The sequence below is a fragment of the Coregonus lavaretus genome (assembly GCF_964263955.1).
Source record: "Coregonus lavaretus genome assembly, chromosome: 31".
Classification (NCBI taxonomy): Eukaryota; Metazoa; Chordata; class Actinopteri; order Salmoniformes; family Salmonidae; genus Coregonus; species Coregonus lavaretus.
Window position 1 is genome coordinate 12,590,058 of NC_140018.1, and position 19,828 is coordinate 12,609,885.

Below are 19,828 nucleotides of genomic sequence, written 5' to 3' on the forward strand. Positions count from 1 at the left end.
GTGTGTGTGTGTTGCTGTAGGGTCTGATGGTGGTTGACCCAGGGTTTCCATCAGGCTTTGCTGTTCTGATAACGTCTCTCACTGTGGTAGAAAGAAAAAATAAGACCCTATTGGATTTATGATGTATGTACACAGCAGATTGAGGTGGTGCAACGTTTGTTGTAGATGGATATAATCCAGTACTAATCATTTATACCCCCCCCCCCCCCCCTGATTGTGTGGCTACACAATTTAATAAGCGCCCATGTTCAAAGCCATACCAACTTTTAATTGCCTTTGATTGCACATTGCAAGGTATAATTAAGTATTTGAGTGAATAGGTTTAATAGGCCTGTGGGCTTGCACAATAAGAGTAAAGACCCTTTAGAAAGTGACTAGGATGTGGATTTTGATCCCTGCCATTGAGGCTATAATCAGCATCAGTCACCAGTAAGGACACTCTCCTTAACTCCTTTAACCCATTTACAATGATTCACCTTGCTATTAGGCCCTGTCACATAAGAGTAGACTCCTGTGTGTGTGTGTGTGTGTGTGTGTGTGTGTGTGTGTGCGCGTGTGCGTGTGCACCCGCGTGTGTGTGTGCGCGCATAAGTGTGTGTGTGTGTCTGTGTGCACGTGTGCTACAGAACGACCGATATCAGTGTCATTAAATTTGAACATTTTGATGACAACATTTCCCAGACAGCCATGTATGCATTAATTAATACATTTAAAAAATACGAAGAATACATTTCACTGTTTTTACCAATCTAACTACAACAACATAATGGTAATAATTGTATTTTAATGGTAAATCTCTACTGATAAACTAGGTACATCAAGATGGCATAGGCCTAATCACAATACATGCGAATGCATATTCTATAGGAGTGTGTGATTTCAGTGGAGTCTTTGGTGCTACAGATGACAAACAATATGTTGCCCTTACATTTGGGATTGTATTAGCCTACCGATCAACAACATTTGCATAGAAGCAGCCTAATCGCGTCTTTCATAAAAAGGTGCGCTGTCTCTTTAAAGCGTTAAGACTGGCGCAGGCGTCACTCAATACATACATGCAACAGTTTGTCGAAATAGAAAGAACAGTCATTTCACTCAGTGAACGTTTTTGGAGACAACCAGCTTGCTTTGCATATTATAACAAATCACGTTTTAGAGTAGTGAACAACTGACGTTAGCTTCAGCTGTAAACTAGCTAGCTTTCTGTGACTGAGTGTAAACCTATTTTGCTAGCTACCTGGCTAGCTAGCTACTGGTATCTTTTGTTTTGTAAAGTGCTATAGCCTGTAGCTATATGAACATTTGTTTTTTCGAACAGTAAATGGATTATATGCAGCATGAGTGGGTAGCTAACAAGATTCAGTCCAGCCAAAGGTTAATCCAGTCGCCGGATTGCGACAGTTTGACACAAGAGGCAAGTGCGCTCGCGCTACATAGCTAGCTAGCTAGGGGACATGGCTGCGCTGATACTCAGTCTCAGGGCCCGACCGATGTGCTCTAGTGTGTGCGTGTAGATGGGTTAGTGAATTATACAGGACAAGACATCGCTCAAGGCTGACCTGTCTGTGATTTAGAACAGACAAGGAGTTAGTTTAGACCACGCTCCGAGAAGCGTTGACTATGACATGTGCCATGTACTTAAGATATTAAAATAGTCAATGACGTGATCGTCTGTTTGCAAAGCTTGCTGACAAACTAGTCAACATTTTATTAAAAGTAAACTATGTTCAGCTGTTCCATTTATTTGTCGGTGTAACAGCCCAAGAACAGACCCATCATCTCTTCTCTATCTCAATCTCTTGTCTGTTTATCAGGCCTGATGTATGTTTGTATCGTTCTCTAAACTGTTGTGTTGTTTATCTACTGTGTCATTTAAAAGCTGATAAACTGATGCGTTAATCTCTCTCTCACTCGCTGTTATCCAGGTGTCAGAGATGGTTTGGTCCTATTGTTTCGTAATGTGTTGTTCTCCTCTCTCCCAGGTGTCAGGTGGGTCTCCAGGGGAGAGGGAGAGCCAGGCTCCAGGTCTGCTGTTAGCTCCAGGGGTGAAGTGGGGACAGATGCCCATCAACCAGCTCACACCCTGGGAGACGGAAGAACCCCCTGCCAAACAACAGCACAGAGACAGCGAACCCACAGGTACTGACACGCATGCATACACGCGCACACAAACACACATGCATACGCAGCTCATGAATTCTCAACACACACCCTGCAATACTGTACTAATCATGGCAATCATTGTCTGTATTGTAATATTTTCCAATTTTAAACAAATCATATTTTTGAAGGAGCTATTTCCTGAGTATAAATGAGTATGAGAATAAAACAGACAAGAATGCTAGTAATGGATTAAGTTTAGGAGCTGTGGAAGTTGAGCACCTGTAGTGTCAAAGTGAACACAGAATGGCTGTTTTACATTTACATTTTAGTCATTTTTAGCAGACGCTCTTATCCAGAGCGACTTACAGGAGCAATCGACAGATTTTTCACCTAGTCGGCTCGGGGATTAGAACCAGCGACCTTTCGGTTACTGGCACAACGCTCTTACCCACTAAGCTACCTGCCGCCCCGGGGCTGTGCCCTGCAGCTGTCAATTTCCCTCTGTTACGTTGCTCTGCTGGCCTCTGCCACCCGCTCATGGAGAATGGGTCTAATTTAAGAATAATACACAATGATACAGCCACTGCACTCGCTCCTCTGGAACCTCTAGTAACACAGACACGCTGAGGCAAGCTACACTATGAAAATAATATAATTCTATCGACACTGAATACAGTATCGAACAATGTATTCAAGAAATGCAATGAAATATTGTGTAGTTCCATAGCAAATATCCAGTTTCCACATTCCTAATACTGTAGTGAGAAATACAATGAATACTGTATATTCAAGCAATACTCATTATATACAGTACAACACTGTGTATACATCAACATAAAGTAGCAAACAATACAACATTAATGCAGGGTTCCCCAACTGGCGGCCCGTGGGTGGTTTTTATTTGCTGATGATCCCTGATGTAGTGTGTGTTATTACAGCAACACCATGAATACTGTATACTTATTGAGTAGTGTCCGGCATACTGTAACTCTACATTAGTACATTTACTAATTATCTGCTAACTGTAATTCAGTCTCAAAGATTTAATTAGATCAGTTGATTAATAATTAACCTGTCACAGCTGAGACACTGATTACATAGACACAGAAGTAATACATTTAATGGAAAATATATAGTGCAGCCTTTGCCACTACTAAATGTCTAGTTTCTCAAAAACGTCACTAATACTTTAACAATGAAAATAAGTCCTCTCTGCTCTTCTAATCAAATGTTATTTGTCACGTGCCGAATACAACAGGTGTAGACTTAACCATGAAATGCTCGCTTACGAGCCCTTCCCAACGATGCAGAGTTAAAAAGTAACACGAGGAATAAAATACACAAGAATGGAGCTATGTGCATTCGGAAAGTATTCAGACCCCTTCACGTTTTCCACGTTTTGTTACGTTACAGCCTTATTCTAAAATTGATTCAATAGTTTCCCCCCCCCAACATTTACATAAGTGTTCAGACCCTTCACTCAGTACTTTGTTGAAGCACCTTTGGCAGTGATTACAGCCTCAAGTCTTCTTGGGTATGACGCTACAAGCTTGGCACACCTGTATTTGGGGAGTTTCTCCCATTCTTCTCTGCAGATCCTCTCAAGCTCTGTCAGGTTGGAGCGTCGCTGTACAATTATTTTCAGGTCTCTCCAGAGATGTTCGATCGGGTTTAAGTCCGGGCTCTGGCTGGGCCTCTCATGGACATTCAGAGACTTGTCCCGAATCTACTCCTGCGTTGTCTTATCTGTGTTTAGGGTTGTTGGCCTGTTGGAAAGTGAACCTTCGCCCCAGTCTGAGGTCCTGAGTGCTCTGGAGCAGGTTTTCATCAAGGATCTCTCTGTACTTTGCTCCGTTCATCTTTCCCTCGATCCTGACTAGTCTCCCAGTCCCTGCCGCTGAAAAACATCCCCACAGCATGATGCTGCCACCACATTGCTTCACTGTAGGGATGGTATTGGCCAGGTGATGAGCGGTGCCTGGTTTCCTCCAGACATGACGCTTGGCATATAGGCCAAAGATTTCAATCTTGGTTTCATCAGACCGGAGAATCTTGTTTCTCATGGTCTGAGAGTCTTTAGGTGCCTTTTGGCAAACTCCAAGCGAGCTGTCATGTGCCTTTTTACTGTGGAGTGGCTTCCGTCTGGTCACTCTACCATAAAGGCCTGATTGATGGAGTGCTGCAGAGATGGTTGTCCTTCTGGAAGGTTCTCTCATCTCCACAGAGGAACTCTGGAGCTCTGTCTGAGTGACCATCGGGTTCTTGGTCACCTCCCAAGGCCATTTTGTTCAGTTTGGCCGGGCGGCCAGCTCTAGGAAGAGTCTTGGTGGTTCCAAACTAATTCCATTTAAGAATGATGGAGGCCACAGTGTTCTTGGGGACCTTCAATGTTGCAGACATTTTTTGGTACCCTTCCCCAGATCTGTGCCTCGACACAATCCTGTCTCAGAGCTCTACGGACAATTCCTTCGACCTCATGGCTTGTTTTTTTCTCTCACATGCACTGTCAACTGTGGGACCTTATAGACAGGTGTGTGCCGTTCCAAATCATGTCCAATCAATTGACTTTACCACAGGTGGACTCCAGTCAAGTTGTAGAAACATCTCAAGGATGATCAATGGAAACAGGATGCACCTGAGCTCAATTTCGAGTCTCATAGCAAAGTGTCTGAATACTTACGCAAATAAGGTATTTCTGTTTTTAATACATGTGCAAAAATGTATGGAGTATTGTGTGTAGATTGATGAGGAGAAATGTTTATTTAATCAATTTTAGAATAAGGCTGTAACGTAGCAAAATGTGGAAAAAGTGAAGGGGTCTGAATACTTTCCGACTACACTGTAAAGAGAGTACCAGTACCAGATCAATGTGCAGGGGTATGAGGTATTTGAGGTAGATGTGTACATGAAGGCATGGTAAAGTAACTACGCATCAGAATAAATAATTAATACGAGTAAAATAAAGAACTGAATAGCAGAACCACTGTTTGAGAGTCTGCCACCACAAAATGAATTTGACCAAAGCTTTGGGACGACTATAAGGCTAGTTTTTCCAACTCATCACTGAGGACACTGGCGGTGGGGAGTCAGAGCAGTGCTCTTTGTCCCCTTGTGTGTTCCCTAGGGACACACACACACACAGGACCCTGCTGTGTGGATTATAGAGGTGGCTGAATGGTCCATGAAGCCCTGTGGTATTAGTATTGTATTCAGATGACTGAGGCTTTTCCCCCAGCCCCAAGCACGGAGTGACACACACACACACACACGCCCCTACCACGGAGTGAGATGTCACCCATACAGAATGCTGCTGCATATGACAATCAATCAGGGCTTGACATTAACATTTAGTAGGACAGATTTTTTTTACTTGTCCGAAAGCTCAATCACTCTGTAACACCATGGGCCAAAAAAGTGACTGAAAATTGTGTTGTATGGTGCAAGGAGCCACTTCACAAAATAACCTTCATTATTATCATTGGTATTGACAGTGGAAGACTGCTGGTCTCTGGTCCCATGTATTATATCTCCTGTCGTTGTGGCCTTGAGCAAGGCACTTAACCCCCTAAAAGTAAAATACTGCACTGATGGGCTACTGTATAAAACATGTGGTCCGTCAACCCTCCATCGGGAGAGCTACTGGGTGTGCAGGCATTTTATCCAACCATGCTCAGCTTTTTTTTTTTCTTTTTTTTTTTTACAATGTGGTTTGTTCGAGAAGGGCTGGAGCAAAAGCCTACACACCCAGTTAGCTCTCCTGGACTGTCCAGGAGGAGGGTTGGCCACCCTGCAACATTACGACTACAACCAAATACTTTGTCTTTATAAAATAGTTCCCTCATTCAATGAACCAGGGATCAAATGGCTAAGGTGGACAAGGTAGCTAACTAAGATGTTTATCTATTTGTAAGGTTAAAATATTCAGTGTTCAGGGGTGATCTTGACAGAATAGGAGTTACTTGTCAATTAGGCTATTCTAAGAATAATTTTTAACTTTGTCAGAATTACATGGCCAGTATTGAATAGAGGAGAATCCTAGCCAATTTTGAGCGATTGAGAGACTGTTTAAAACCGGAGTATGCAGCATTGATTTCATCAACTGATCACCCATATCAACTGCGTGTCGGCCATTTGCGGTTATACACGAGTGCCGGTAGAAAGTTATTTTAGGACATCGGACAAGACAATGACATTAATTCATGCTAAACTCAACATCACATTTTATTTGTCGCATACACGTGTTTAGCAGATGTTATTGCAGGTGTAGCGAAATGCTTGTGCTGCTAGCTCTGACAGTGCAGTAATATCTAACAAGTAATAGCTAACAATTTCACATCATATACCCAATACACACAATCTAAGTAAGGAATGGAATTTAAGAATGTATCCATATATGGACAAGCAATGACAGAACGGCATGGACTAAGATACAGTAGAATATTATAGAATACAGTATATACATACAGTGGCTTGCGAAAGTATTCACCCCTTTTGGCATTTTTCCTATTTTGTTGCCTTACAACCTGGAATTAAAATGGATTTTTTGGGGGTTTGTATCATTTGATTTACACAACATGCCTACCACTTTGAAGATGCAAAATATTTTTTTTTTGTGAAACAAACAAGAAATAAGACAAAAAAACTGAACTTAAGCGTGCATAACTATTCACCCCCCCCCCCCCCCCCCCCCCCCCCCAAGTCAATACTTTGTAGAGCCACCTTTTGCAGCAGTTACAGCTGCAAGTCTCTTGGGGTATGTCTCTATAAGCTTGGCACATCTAGCCAGTGGGATTTTTGCCCGTTCTTCAAGGCAAAACTGCTCCAGCTCCTTCAAGTTGGAAGGGTTCCGCTGATGTACAGCAATCTTTAAGTCATACCAAAGATTCTCAATTGGATTGAGGTCTGGGCTTTGACTAGGCCATTCCAAGATATTTAAATGTTTCCCCTTAAACCACTTGAGTGTTGCTTTAGCAGTATGCTTAGGGTCATTGTCCTGTTGGAAGGTGAACCTCGGTCCCAGTCTCAAATCCACTGTGGAGCTTTGCAGCTCCTTCAGGGTTATCTTTGGTCTCTGTTGCCTCTGATTAATGCCCTCCTTGCCTGGTCCGTGAGTTTTGGTGGGCGGCCCTCTCTTGGTAGGTTTGTTGTGGTGCCATATTCTTTCCATTTTTTAATAATGGATTTAATGGTGCTCCGTGGGATGTTCAAAGTTTCGGATATTTTTTTATAACCCAACCCTGATCTGTACTTCTCCACAACTTTGTCCCTGACCTGTTTGGAGAGCTCCTTGGTCTTCATGGTGCCGCTTGCTTGGTGGTGCCTCTTGCTTAGTGGTGCCTCTTGCTTAGTGGTGTTGCAGACTCTGGGGCCTTTCAGAACAGGTGTGTGTATATATACCGAGATCATGTTACAGATTGCACACAGGTGGACTTTATTTAACTAAATATGTGACTTCTGAAGGTAATTGGTTGCACCAGATCTTATTTAGGGGCTTCATAGCAAAGGGGGTGAATACATATGCACGCACCACTTTTCCGTTATTTATTTTTTATAATGTTTTGAAACAAGTTATTTTTTTCATTTCACTTCATCAATTTGGACTATTTTGTGTATGTCCATTACATGAAATCAAAATGCATTTAAATTACAGGTTGTAATGCAACAAAATAGGAAAAAACGCCAAGGGGGATGAATACTTTTGCAAGGCACTGTATGAGATGAGTAGTGCAAGATATGTCAACATTATTAAAGTGACTAGTGTTCCATTTCTTAAAGTGGCCAGTGATTTCAATAGGCAGCAGCAGCCTCTAATGTGCTAGTGATGGCTATTTAGCAGTCTAATGGCCTTGAGATAGAAGCTGTTTTTCATTATCTCGGTCCCAGCTTTGATGCACCTGTACTGACCTCGCCTTCTGGATGATAGCGGGGTGAACAGGCAGTGGCTCGGGTGGTTGATGTCCTTGATGATCTTTTTGGCCTTCCTGTGACATCGGGTGCTGTAGGTGTCCTGGAGGGTGGGTAGTTTGAACCCGGTAATGCGTTAGGCAGACCGCACCACCCTCTGGAGAGCCCTGCGGTTGCGGGCGGTGCAGTTGCCGTACCTTGCGGTGATACAGCCCGACATGATGCTCTCAATTGTGCATCTGTAAAAGTTTTGAGGGTTTTAGGTGCCAAGCCAAGTTTCTAAAGTCTCCTGAGGTTGAAGAGGCTCTGTTGTGCCTTCTTCACCACACTGTCAGCGTGGGTGGACCATTTCAGTTTGTCAGTGATGTGTACGCCAAGGAACTTGAAGCTTTCCACCTTCTCCACTGCAGTCCCGTCGATGTGGATAGGGGGATGCACCAATTTCAAAGATTTTACTGAGTTACATTTAATATAAGGAAATCAGTCAATTGAAATAAATAAATTAGGGCCTTATCTATGGATTTCACATGACTGGGAATACAGATAGGTATCTGTTGGTCACAGATATAAAAAATAAAAAAAATAATAGGGGCGTGGATCAGAAAACCAGTCAGTATCCGGTGTGACCACCATTTGCCTCATGCAGTGTGACACATATCCTTTGCATAGAGTTGATCAGGCTGTTGATTGTGGCCTGTGGAATGTTGTCCCACTCCTCTTCAATTGCTGTGCGAAGTTGCTGGATATTGGCGGGAACTGGAACACGCTGCCGTACATGTCGATCCATAGCATCCCAAACATGCTCAATGGTTGATGTCTGGTGAGTATGCAGGTCATGGAAGAACTGGAACATGGGGCCGTGCATTATCATGCTTAAACATGAGGTGATGGGGGCGGATGAATGGCACGACAATGGGCCTCAGGATCTCATGGTATCGCTGTGCATTCAAATTGCCATCGATAAAATGCGATTTTGTTCGCCCACACAACGCCATACATGTGCTCTGCGGTTGTGAGGCCTATTGGACGTACTGCCAAATTCTCTAAAACGACGTGGGTAGAGAAATGAACGTTCAATTCTCTGGCAACAGCTCTGGTGGACATTACTGCTGTCAGCATGCCAGTTGCACGCTCCCTCAAAACTTGAGACATCTGTGGCATTGTTGTGTGACACAACAGCACATTTTAGTGGCCTTTTGTCCCTAGCACAAGGTGCACATGTGTAATGATCATGCTATTTAATCAGCTTCTTGATATGCCACACCTGTCAGGTGGATGGATTATCTTGGCAAAGAAGAAATGCTCACTAACAGGGATGTAAACAAATTTGTGCACAAAATTTGAGCAAAATTAGCTTTTTGTGCAAATGGAACATTTCTGGGATATTTTTTGTTCAGTGTAGTTAACTAACGAGAGAACCAGCCAAGCTACACTGTTTTCAATTGGCGATCTTGTTAGTCAGATGTATATGATTATTTTACCTGCTGCACAATTGTCTCTCTGTCGCCTCTGGCAACGGCCCACTGACACATACACGCAGGTAATGCACACCATTACTTTTGCAGGGTTTTCATTCCTGACCAAACATTTGCTGTAACTGGGCAAATAACTCAGTAGCAATTATAATCAACAAATGTGCAAACGAGGCTAGGCTTGCTTTGATCTCAAAAACGCATCTCGTGACTGCATGATTGAAAGACGGCTCGTGCCTGTCAATGCAGGCTTACAATATTAGGGCCCCGTGTAGCTCAGTTGGTAGAGCATGGCGCTTGCAACGCCAGGGTTGTGGGTTCGATTCCCACGGGGGTCCAGTATGGAAAAAAAAGAAAATAATGTATGCACTCACTAACTGTAAGTCGCTCTGGATAAGAGCGTCTGCTTAATGACTTAAATGTAAATAATTATACTCCGATGGGAGCACAGTACGCAAATCATCTTTTTTTTTTTTTTTTTTTTTACTTGTCCAACAATCTTTTTACTTGCCTGGACAACGTTAATGTCGAGCCCTGCTCAATCCAAGCATAGTGTTACATATTAATGCGGTTGCTATGCCGAAGTCTGTGTGCTCACGGCTGGCATCGGCAATGAACCCAGCGTTGCTCCTCACTTCACTGAACTGAGTGGTGAGAAACTTCTCCGCCAACTCTGCCAGAATTATTCAAATGGTTTGAATAGGAACTTCTCTGCAGTCGGTTGTTTTAAATACGTTTCTGTCCGGAAAAGTTAACTTTTGGCTTGTCAGAAAGAATAAGGGCCTTGATTTCTGAAGATTTGCCTTAGATTTACCTTATTTGCAACTTAATTGAAGTTAATCAAAACAAGACCTCGTCGATATTTTAACAATTAGAGGTTGATTGAGCAATTCACCAAATTGAAATAGAATTCTTATGAAAGGACCCAAGGAGCACTTACAAAACAACCAATATTTCATCCTCACACATTTTAATTATGGGGTACAAGAGAGCAATCAGAAGGGATCTATTTAATAATGCAATTACTTTTCCCTTAAATGCCCACACCAGCGAAAATATATTTTTTCAGCTGAAAGACAATTCCCAGAGCTTACCGTGATGTCCAACATTTTAGTCAAAGTATGATATATTTGGACTTGAACAGGGAAATCCGAAGTTGAACTTTGTATTTTTCTGTGTCTATGCCGTGTGTTTCCTGATAGAAATGACAGACATTTCGATCTGACTATACGTGTCTTGTGAGGGCTGGCTTTAGTTAATTTGGAACCACCTATAAAACATATACACTACCGGTCAAAAGTTTTAGAACACCTACTCATTCAAGGGTTTTTCTTTATTTTTACTATTTTCTACATTGTAGAATAATAGTGAAGATATCAAAACTATGAAATAACACACATGGAATCATGTAGTAACCAAAAAAGTGTAAAACAAATCAAAATATATTGAATATTTGAGATTCTTCAAAGTAGCCACCCTTTGCCTTGATGACAGCTTTGCACACTCTTGGCTTTCTCTCAACCAGCTTCACCTGGAATGCTTTTCCAACAGTCTTGAAGGAGTTCCCATATATGCTGTGCACTTGTTGGCTGCTTTTCCTTCACTCTGCGGTCCGACTCATCCCAAACCATTTCAATTTGGTTGAGGTCGGGGGATTGTGGAGGCCAGGTCATCAGATGCAGCACTCCATCCCTCTCCTTCTTGGTAAAATAGCCCTTACACAGCCTGGAGGTGTGTTGGGTCATTGTCCTGTTGAACCAGATGGGATGGCGTATCGCTGCAGAATGCTGTGGTAGCCATGCTGGTTAAGTGTGCCTTGAATTCTAAATAAATCACAGACCGTGTCACCAGCAAAGCACCTCCACACCATAACACCACCTCATCCATGCTTTACGGTGGGAAATACACATGTGTATCAGAAAGACACGGTGGTTGGAACCAAAAATCTCCAATTTGGACTCCAGACCAAAGGACAAATTTCCACTGGTCTAATGCCCATTGCTCGTGTTTCTTGGCCCAAGCAAGTCTCTTCTTCTTATTGGTTTCTTTTGCAGCAGTTCGACCATGAAGGCCTGATTCATGCAGGCTCCTCTGAACAGTTGATGTTGAGATGTGTCTCTTACTTGCATTTATTTGGGCTGCAATTTCTGAGTCTGGTAACTCTAGTGAACTTATCCTCTGCAGCAGAGGTAACTTTGGGTCTTCCATTCCTGTGGCGGTCCTCATGAGAGCCAGTTTCATCATAGCGCTTGATGGTTTTTGCGACTGCACTTGAAGAAACGTTCAAAGTTCTTGAAATGTTCCATATTGACTGACCTTCATGTCTTAAAGTAGTGATGGACTGTCGTTTCTCTTTGCTTATTTGAGCTGTTCTTGCCATAATATGGACTTGGTCTTTTACCAAATAGGGCTATCTTCTGTATACCCTCCTGCCTTGTCACAACACAACTGATTTGCTGAAACACGCTAAGAAGGAAAGAAATTCCACAAATTAACTTTTAAGAAGGCACACCTGTTAATTGAAATGCATTCCAGGTGACTACCTCATGAAGCTGGTTGAGAGAATGCGAGAGTGGTCAAAGCTGTCAAGGCAAAGGGTGGATATTTGAAGAATCTCAAATATAAAATATTTTTTGATTTGTTGAACACTTTTTTTGGTTACTACATGATTCCATATGTGTTATTTCATAGTTTTTATGTCTTCACTATTATTTTGCAATGTAGAAAATAGTAAAAATAAAGAAAAACCCTTGAATGAGTAGGTGTTCTATAACTTTTGACCGGTAGTGTACATGTCTGGGCTCATTACTTCTTGTTTACAACCTGGTGCTACTGTTTATTGCTGTCTGTAATGCACCTTGTACGATCTGGAGCTGTTGGTTGGGCTAATGTTATTCTGTTGAGCGACTGACGTTCACTTGTCTATAGTAAGCAGCCTGGCAAGGCACACCTTAGCCGAATGACTTATCAGGGGCTAACTTCATGGCTAAGGTCACCTAGCTAACATTAGCTGGATAGCTAGCTAGTGACATCGAAAGTGGATAGGTGAAACGTCAACACCACTGGGATACATAGTTGTTTCTGGAGATATGTTATGCACGGTAGCACTACAGTGACGTTAGCAGCAAGAGTAGGCCTATGGGTCACTAACAAGTTTGGCTGGCTGGCTAGCTAGCTATAGTATAGGTAACTGTGCGGTGAAGTAAATCCATATGAAGTAGTGAAGTTCATATATACAGTAGAATTACATGATATGGATACATTGTAAGATGTTTATATACATTTGACATTTTAGTCATTTTAGCCAGAGTGACTTACAGGAGCTGTTAGGTTTAAGTGATTTGCTCAAGGCCACATCTGCAGATTTTTCATCTAGTCAGCTTGGAGATTTCAACTAGCGACCTTTCGGTTAAGAGCGTTAGGCAAAGCATTTGGTACAAAGTATGATTCATGATTTGACCAAGTGACAGCCTTATTCTAACCGGTTCATCAAAACAATGTTCAAGAAGTTGGGCTATTCTATTAGTAGCTAGCTATATTGCTAGAAATTTATTGGTCCACATTCTAACTAGTGTCCATCACTGATAAAGGCAATAGTTGCTTTCCTTGGCTCCCTACAAAAAGCTTTAGGGCCAGCTAGTGGAGATACTTGTAAACATTACAGCTAGGTCGTTCCAGCTTTTGTTTAGTTGGCGAGCCAGGTAGCTAGCTAGCTAACAAACTAATTACATTTTGAGTACAGTAGCTAGCTACTAACTACATAACCGTTACTCTTCAGATAATTATGTTATCAGAAAAACAGCTGAATGGTAGTTAGCTAGCATAGTTATGGGTACTCTTATGCTTGAAACAACTTTGGAACCAATTATCCACAGTTGCTAATAGTTACCAGTAGCTAGCTAGCTTTATTGGTCCAGGGAGGAGGTTAGCTAGCCTCTAGCTTCGCTGGTAAAACTCCAGTATTACTGCTAAACTATGTATTCATCCTTGATCATTCAATTCCATTGCAGAAGAGGGAGGAGTGTGGATGGTCATTCGCCTGGTTGTGGCTACCCTTAACTGTGCTGTGCTCCGTAGCGATTAGCTAAGCTACCCTGACCCTGGTGGTTTGGTTTGTTTACAAATCGCGGAGTGTGGCCTTTGCCAGAGACCGTATGGGCTGTGCAAACCGATGAAGGTGGAGATGTGCACGCCCGATTAATCAATATTTATAAGTAGCCATACGTCTGTGTTCGGAGGGTGGAACTAAATGAGCATTTCTGCACTAGGACAGGAATTAGGTCGAAATAGTGGTGGCAACTTACTCTGGAGGGGGCCTTTTTAAACCTTTAATGAGCTTTGCTGCAAGAGGATGTTGGCCATCGCTAATGAGGTCCGTCTTGTTACTTCAGCATACACTGAGTGTACAAAACATTAGGAACACCTTAATATTGAGTTGCATCCCCTTTTGCCTTCAGAACAGCCTCAATTCGTCGGGGCATGGACTCTACAAGGTGTCGAAAGTGGTCCCCATGTTGACTCCAATACTTCCCAGAGTTGTCTAGTTGGCTGGTAGTGAAGCTCTACTCTGAATAGCTTATTCCATCTCACAGATGCTTAATTGGATCAACTGTTATTTGTCACATGCGCCGAATACAACAGGTGTAGACCTTACCGTGAAATGCTTACTTACAAGCCCTTAACCAACAATGCAGTTTTAAGAAAGAATACCTAAAAAAATCAGAAAAGCTACAAATAATTAAAGAGCAGCAGTAAAATAACAATAGCGAGGCTTATATACAGGGGGTACCGGTACCGAGTCAATGTGGGGGGGCACCGGTTAGTCGAAGTAATATGTACATGTAGGTAGCGTTATTAAAGTGACTATGCATAGATAATAAACAGAGAGTAGCAGCAGCGTGAAGAGGGGGGGGGGGGCAATGCAAATAGTCTGGGTAGCCATTTGATTAGATGTACAGGAGTCTTATGGCTTGGGGGTAGAAGCTGTTTAGAAGCCTCTTGGACCTAGACTTGGCGCTCCAGTACCGCTTGCTGTGCGGTAGCAGAGAGAACAATCTATGACTAGGGTGGCTGGAGTCTTTGACCATTTTTAGGTCCTTCCTCTGACACCGCCTGGTATAGAGGTCCTGGATGGCAGGAAGCTTGGCCCCAGTGATGTACTGTACACACTACCCTCTGTAGTGCCTTGCGGTCTGAGGCCGAGCAGTTGCCATACCAGGCAGTGATGCAACCAGTCAGGATGCTCTCAATGGTGCTGCTGTAGAACCTTTTGAAGATCTGAGGACCTTTTCAGTCTCCTGAGGGGAAATAGGTTTTGTTGTGCACTATTCACAACTGTCTTGGTGTGCTTGGACCATGTTAGTTTGTTGGTGATGTGGACACCAAGGAACTTGAACCTCTCAACCTGCTCCACTACAGACGAGAATGGGGGCGTGCTCGGTCCTCTTTTTCCTGTAGTCCACAATAATCTCCTTTGTCTTGATCACGTTGAGGGAGAGGTTGTTGTCCTGGCACCACACAGCCAGGTCTCTGACCTCCTCCCTATAGGCTGTCTCGTCGTTGTCTGTGATCAGGCCTACCACTTGTGTCATCGGCAAACTTAATGATGGTGTTGGAGTCGTGCCTGGCCATGCAGTCATGCGTGAACAGGGAGTACAGGAGGGGACTGAGCAAGCACCCCTGAGGGGCCCCCGTGTTGAGGATCAGCGTGGCGGACGTGTTGTTACCTACCCTTACCACCTGGGGGCGGCCCGTCAGGAAGTCCAGGATCCAGTTGCTGAGGGAGGTGTTTAGTCCCAGGGTCCTTAGCTTAGTGATGAGCTTTGAGGGCACTATGGTGTTGAACGCTGAGCTGTAGTCAATGAAAGCATTCTCACATAGGTGTTCCTTTTGTCCAGCTGTGAAAGGACAGTGTGGAGCGCAATCGAGATTGCATCATCTGTGGATCTGGTGGGGCGGTATGCACATTTTGTGGGTCTAGGGTTTCTGGGATAATGGTGTTGATGTGAGCCATGACCAGCCTTTCAATGCACTTCATGGCTACAGACGTGAGTGCTACGGGTCGGTAGTCATTTAGGCAGGTTACCTTAGTGTTCTTGGACACAGGGACTATGGTGGTCTGCTTGAAACATGTTGGTATTACAGACAGGGAGAGGTTGAAAATGTCAGTGAAGACACTTGCCAGTTGGTCAGCGCATGCTCGGAGTACATGTCCTGGTAATCTGTCTAGCCCTGCGGCCTTGTGAATGTTGACCTGTTTAAAGGTCTTACTCAGATTGGCTACGGAGAGCGTGATCTCACAGTCATCCGGAACAGCTGATGCACTCATGCATGTTTCAGTGTTACTTGCCTCGAAGCGAGCATAGAAGTAATTTAGCTCGTCTGGTAGGCTCGTGTCACTGGGCAGCTCGTGGCAGTGCTTCCCTTTTGTAGTCTGTAATAGTTTGCAAGCCCTGTGACGAGCGTCGGAGCCGGTGTAGTACGATTCAATCTTAGTCCTGTATTGACGCTTTGCCTGTTTGATGGTTTGTCAGAGGGCAGAGCGGGATTTCTTATAAGCTTCCGGGTTAGAATACTGCTCCTTGAAAACGGCAGCTCTACCCTTTCGCTCAGTGAGGATGTTGCCTGTAATCCATGGCTTCTGGTTGGGTTATGTTCGTACAGTCATGTGGGGACGAAGTCATCGATGCACTTATTGATGAAGCCAGTGACTGATGTGGTGTACTCCTCAATGCCATCGGAAGAATCCCGGAACATATTCCAGTCTGTGCTAGCAAAACAGTCCTGTAGATTAGCTTGTTTTTCATCTGACCACTTTTTTTATTGACCGAGTCACTGGTCCTTCCTGCTTTAGTTTTTTTCTTGTAAGCAGGAATCAGGAGGATAGAATTATGGTCAGATTTACCAAATGGAGGGCGAGGGAGAGCTTTGTACGCGTCTCTGTGTGTGGAGTAAAGGTGGTCTATAGAGTTTTTTTCCCCTCTGGTTGCACATTTATCATACTGGTAGAAATGAGGTAAAACGGGTGTAAGTTTCCCTGCATTAAAGTCCCCAGCCACTAGGAGTGCCGCCTCTGGATGAGCGTTTTCCTGTTTGCTTATGGCCTTATACAGCTCATTGAGTGCGGTCTTAGTGCCAGCATCGGTTTGTGGTGGTAAATAGACAGCTACGAAGAATATAGATGAAAACTCAATTGGTAGATAGTCTGGTCTACAGCTTATTATGAGATACTCTACATCAGGCGAGCAAATCCTTGAGACTTCAATAGATATCGTGCACCAGCTGTTGTTTACAAATATACATAGACCGCCACCCCTTGTCTTACCAGAGGCTGCTGTTCTATCCTGCCGATACAGTGTATAACCCGCCAGCTGTATGTTATTCATGTTGTCGTTCAGCCACGACTCGGTGAAACATAAGATATTACAGTTTTTAATATCCCGTTGGAAGGATATACGTGCTTGTATTTCGTCCACTTTATTATCAAGCGATTGTACGTTGGCCAATTGTACCGATGGCTAAGGCAGATTAGCCACTCGTCGCCGGTTCCTTACCAGGCACCCCAATCTCCTTCCGCAATATCTTTGTCTCTTTCTACTGCGAATGACGGGGGATGAGGGCCTTGTCGGGTGTCTGGAGCAAATCCCTTTCGTCCGACTCATTAAAGAAAAATTATTAGCCCAGTTCAAGGTGAGTAGTCACTGTTCTGTTGTCCAGAAGCTATTTTTGGTCATAAGAGACGGTAGCAGCAACATTATGTACAAAATCAGCTACAAACAATGCGAAAAAACAAACAAAATAGCACGATTGGTTTAGTGCCCATAAAACGGCAGCCATTGTACAGTCAATTGTACAGTGAGATTGACATCTGGTGACTGGGCAGGCCACTGCAGTAGGCCTAATTCACTGTCATGTTTGTGTAACCATTCCTGGACAATCCTTGCCTTGTGGCATGGGGCATTATCCTGCTAAAAAAATCAATTTGCAGACGGATACACTGCTGCCATGATGGGATGCACCTGATTGGCAATGATGTTCAGATATCCTGTGGCATTCAAACGTTGCTCCACTTTTGTAAGGGGCCCAATGTGGGCCATGAAAACACATCCCATACCATCACACCACCACCACCAGCCTGCAATGTTGACACGCGGCAAAACGGATGCATGTACTCGTGTTTTTCTCCATACCGTAGTCCTCCCATCAGCGTGAAACAGCAGGAACCGGGATTCATTGGACCAGGCAATGTTTTTCAAATTCTCCAGTGTCTGGCATTTTCGTTCCTTAGTCCACTGCAACCGCAGTTTCTTGTTTTTTGCTGAAAGAAGTGGAACTCTGTAAGGTCGTTGGCTACAATACCCCATTCGTGTCAAGGTACGACGTGTAGTGCATTCTTTTATGGGTCTTTGGGCACCAATGTTGTACTGGACTGTCAGTTGACTAACTGTAGCCTGTCTGTTGCTCTGCACAATTCGTGTCAGCCTCCTTTTCCCTCTTTCATTAATAACCAGTTTTCGACCACTGGCCTGCCGTTGGCTGGATGTCCTTGGGTGGTGGACCATTCTTGATACACACAGGAAACTTTTGAGTGTGCAAAACCCAGCAGCGTTGCAGTTCTTGACACACTCAAACCGGTGCGCCCAGCACTTACTACCATACCCAGTTCAAAGGCACTTAAATATTTTGTCTTTCCCATTCATCCTCTGAATGGCACACATACACAATCTGTCTTAATTTTCTCAAAGCTTAAAAATCCTTCTTTAACCTGTCTCCTCCACTTCATCTACACTGAACAAAAATATAAATGCAATACAGTTGATCAGGCTGTTGATTGTGGCCTGTTGAATGTTGTCCCACTCTCCAATGGCTGTGCGAAGTTGCTGGATATTGGCGGGAACTGGAACACTGTCGTACACGTCGATCCAGAGCATCCCAAACATGCTCAATGGGTGACATGTTGGTGAGTATGCAGGTCATGGAAGAACTGGGACATTTTCAGCTTCTAGGTATTGTGAACAGATCCTTGCGACATGGGGCCTTGCATTATCATGCTGAAACATGAGGCGATGGCGGCGGATGAATGGTACAACAGTGGGTCTCAGGATCTTGTCATGGTATCTCTGTGCATTCAAATTACCATCGATAAAATGCAATTGTGTTCGTTGTCCGTAGCTTATGCCTGCCCATACCATAACCCCATCGCCACAATGGGGCACTCTGTTCACAACGTTGACATCAGCAAACCGCTCGCCCACACAACGCTTTTCTGCCATTTGCATCTCTTCAGTAGGGAGTCCAAAAGCACCAAGGCCTCCTGGCCACAAGGTGGCGCTGTGCTGCTGTGGCTGACTGCTATACTGCACGCTACTAGCCCTTTCTTCACAACCGTAAAGTCTGGGGCAAGGACACCCCAGCTCAGATAAAACCATTGACAACTGCGTGCTGTTTTCAAGGGATTGTTTAATAAATGTTAACTATTTGGTTGCAATAGCGTCACCTCTTGAAACGCATAGATCAGAACTACAAATAGCCTCACGATATCTCAATATTGGCCACCATTAATTGGATATTTGAGTGATATAAAAAATGTAAGTGAACTATACCTGACAAGTATGAGTGGTTTAGGTTAATTTCACATCCTTTGTAGGCTGTGCCTGTCAAGCAGCAGCAGGGGGACAGTAGGTCCGATTTACAACTTTACCAGGACAAGGATTTGCCGATGTCAAGCTCTGTCCAAAAGCCACATCTCTGAGGCAAGCTAAATGACACGCTGTTTGCTTTGCAAGTTAGCTAGCTACATACCAAATGGATAGGCTTCCCTCATGTATCTGAAATTGCATTATCAATTGATGTTTACTGATCATGAAAAGCATGGGGTTACTTGCTGTATAACTCTGATAGAGCTAAATGTGGAATAATCGGAATTGTTATGACTGTGCTCTTTAAGAGGTTATGGTATTAAAACCAAATAGTGACATTTATTTAACAATCCCTTGAAAACAGCAAATAGTTGTCAATGGTTTTAGTGGAGCTGGGTGTCTCCTAGCAGTCAAATCGAACGCTCTGCACCGGATTGTGTCGTTTTGATTGATAACGACATATAGGCTACCAGCCACGCACGCAGTGGATCAGGGATCTGTCCATTATTTGTGTGGTTCCGAAACGTATTTATCTCCCCCACATGAGAATACGTTGCCAAGTCTTAGTGTCCTTTCCCTGGCTAGCCTAGCTCATACAAAAATGGCTAACGTAGGCCTAACCAGATAAATAAAAAGAGAGGTTATGAAATAGGCCAACACCATCGTGGAAACAGGTGCTGCGTAAGTGAAATCCCTGATTTGGAAGGATTT

General features: G+C 43.6%; 1 protein-coding gene across 1 annotated transcript in view; it reads left to right on the top strand.

The window, feature by feature from the left end:
- The first annotated feature begins 1,053 nt into the window (after positions 1-1,053).
- Positions 1,054-19,828, top strand: part of klhl29 (kelch like family member 29) — a 134,561-nt gene continuing 115,786 nt past the window's right edge. Inside the window, exons 1-2 of the mRNA XM_084149510.1 lie at positions 1,054-1,414; positions 1,983-2,139. Of these exons, the coding sequence (XP_084005636.1) occupies positions 1,322-1,414; positions 1,983-2,139 (250 nt within the window). The 5' untranslated portion in view covers positions 1,054-1,321. The remainder of the gene's footprint in view (positions 1,415-1,982; positions 2,140-19,828) is intronic.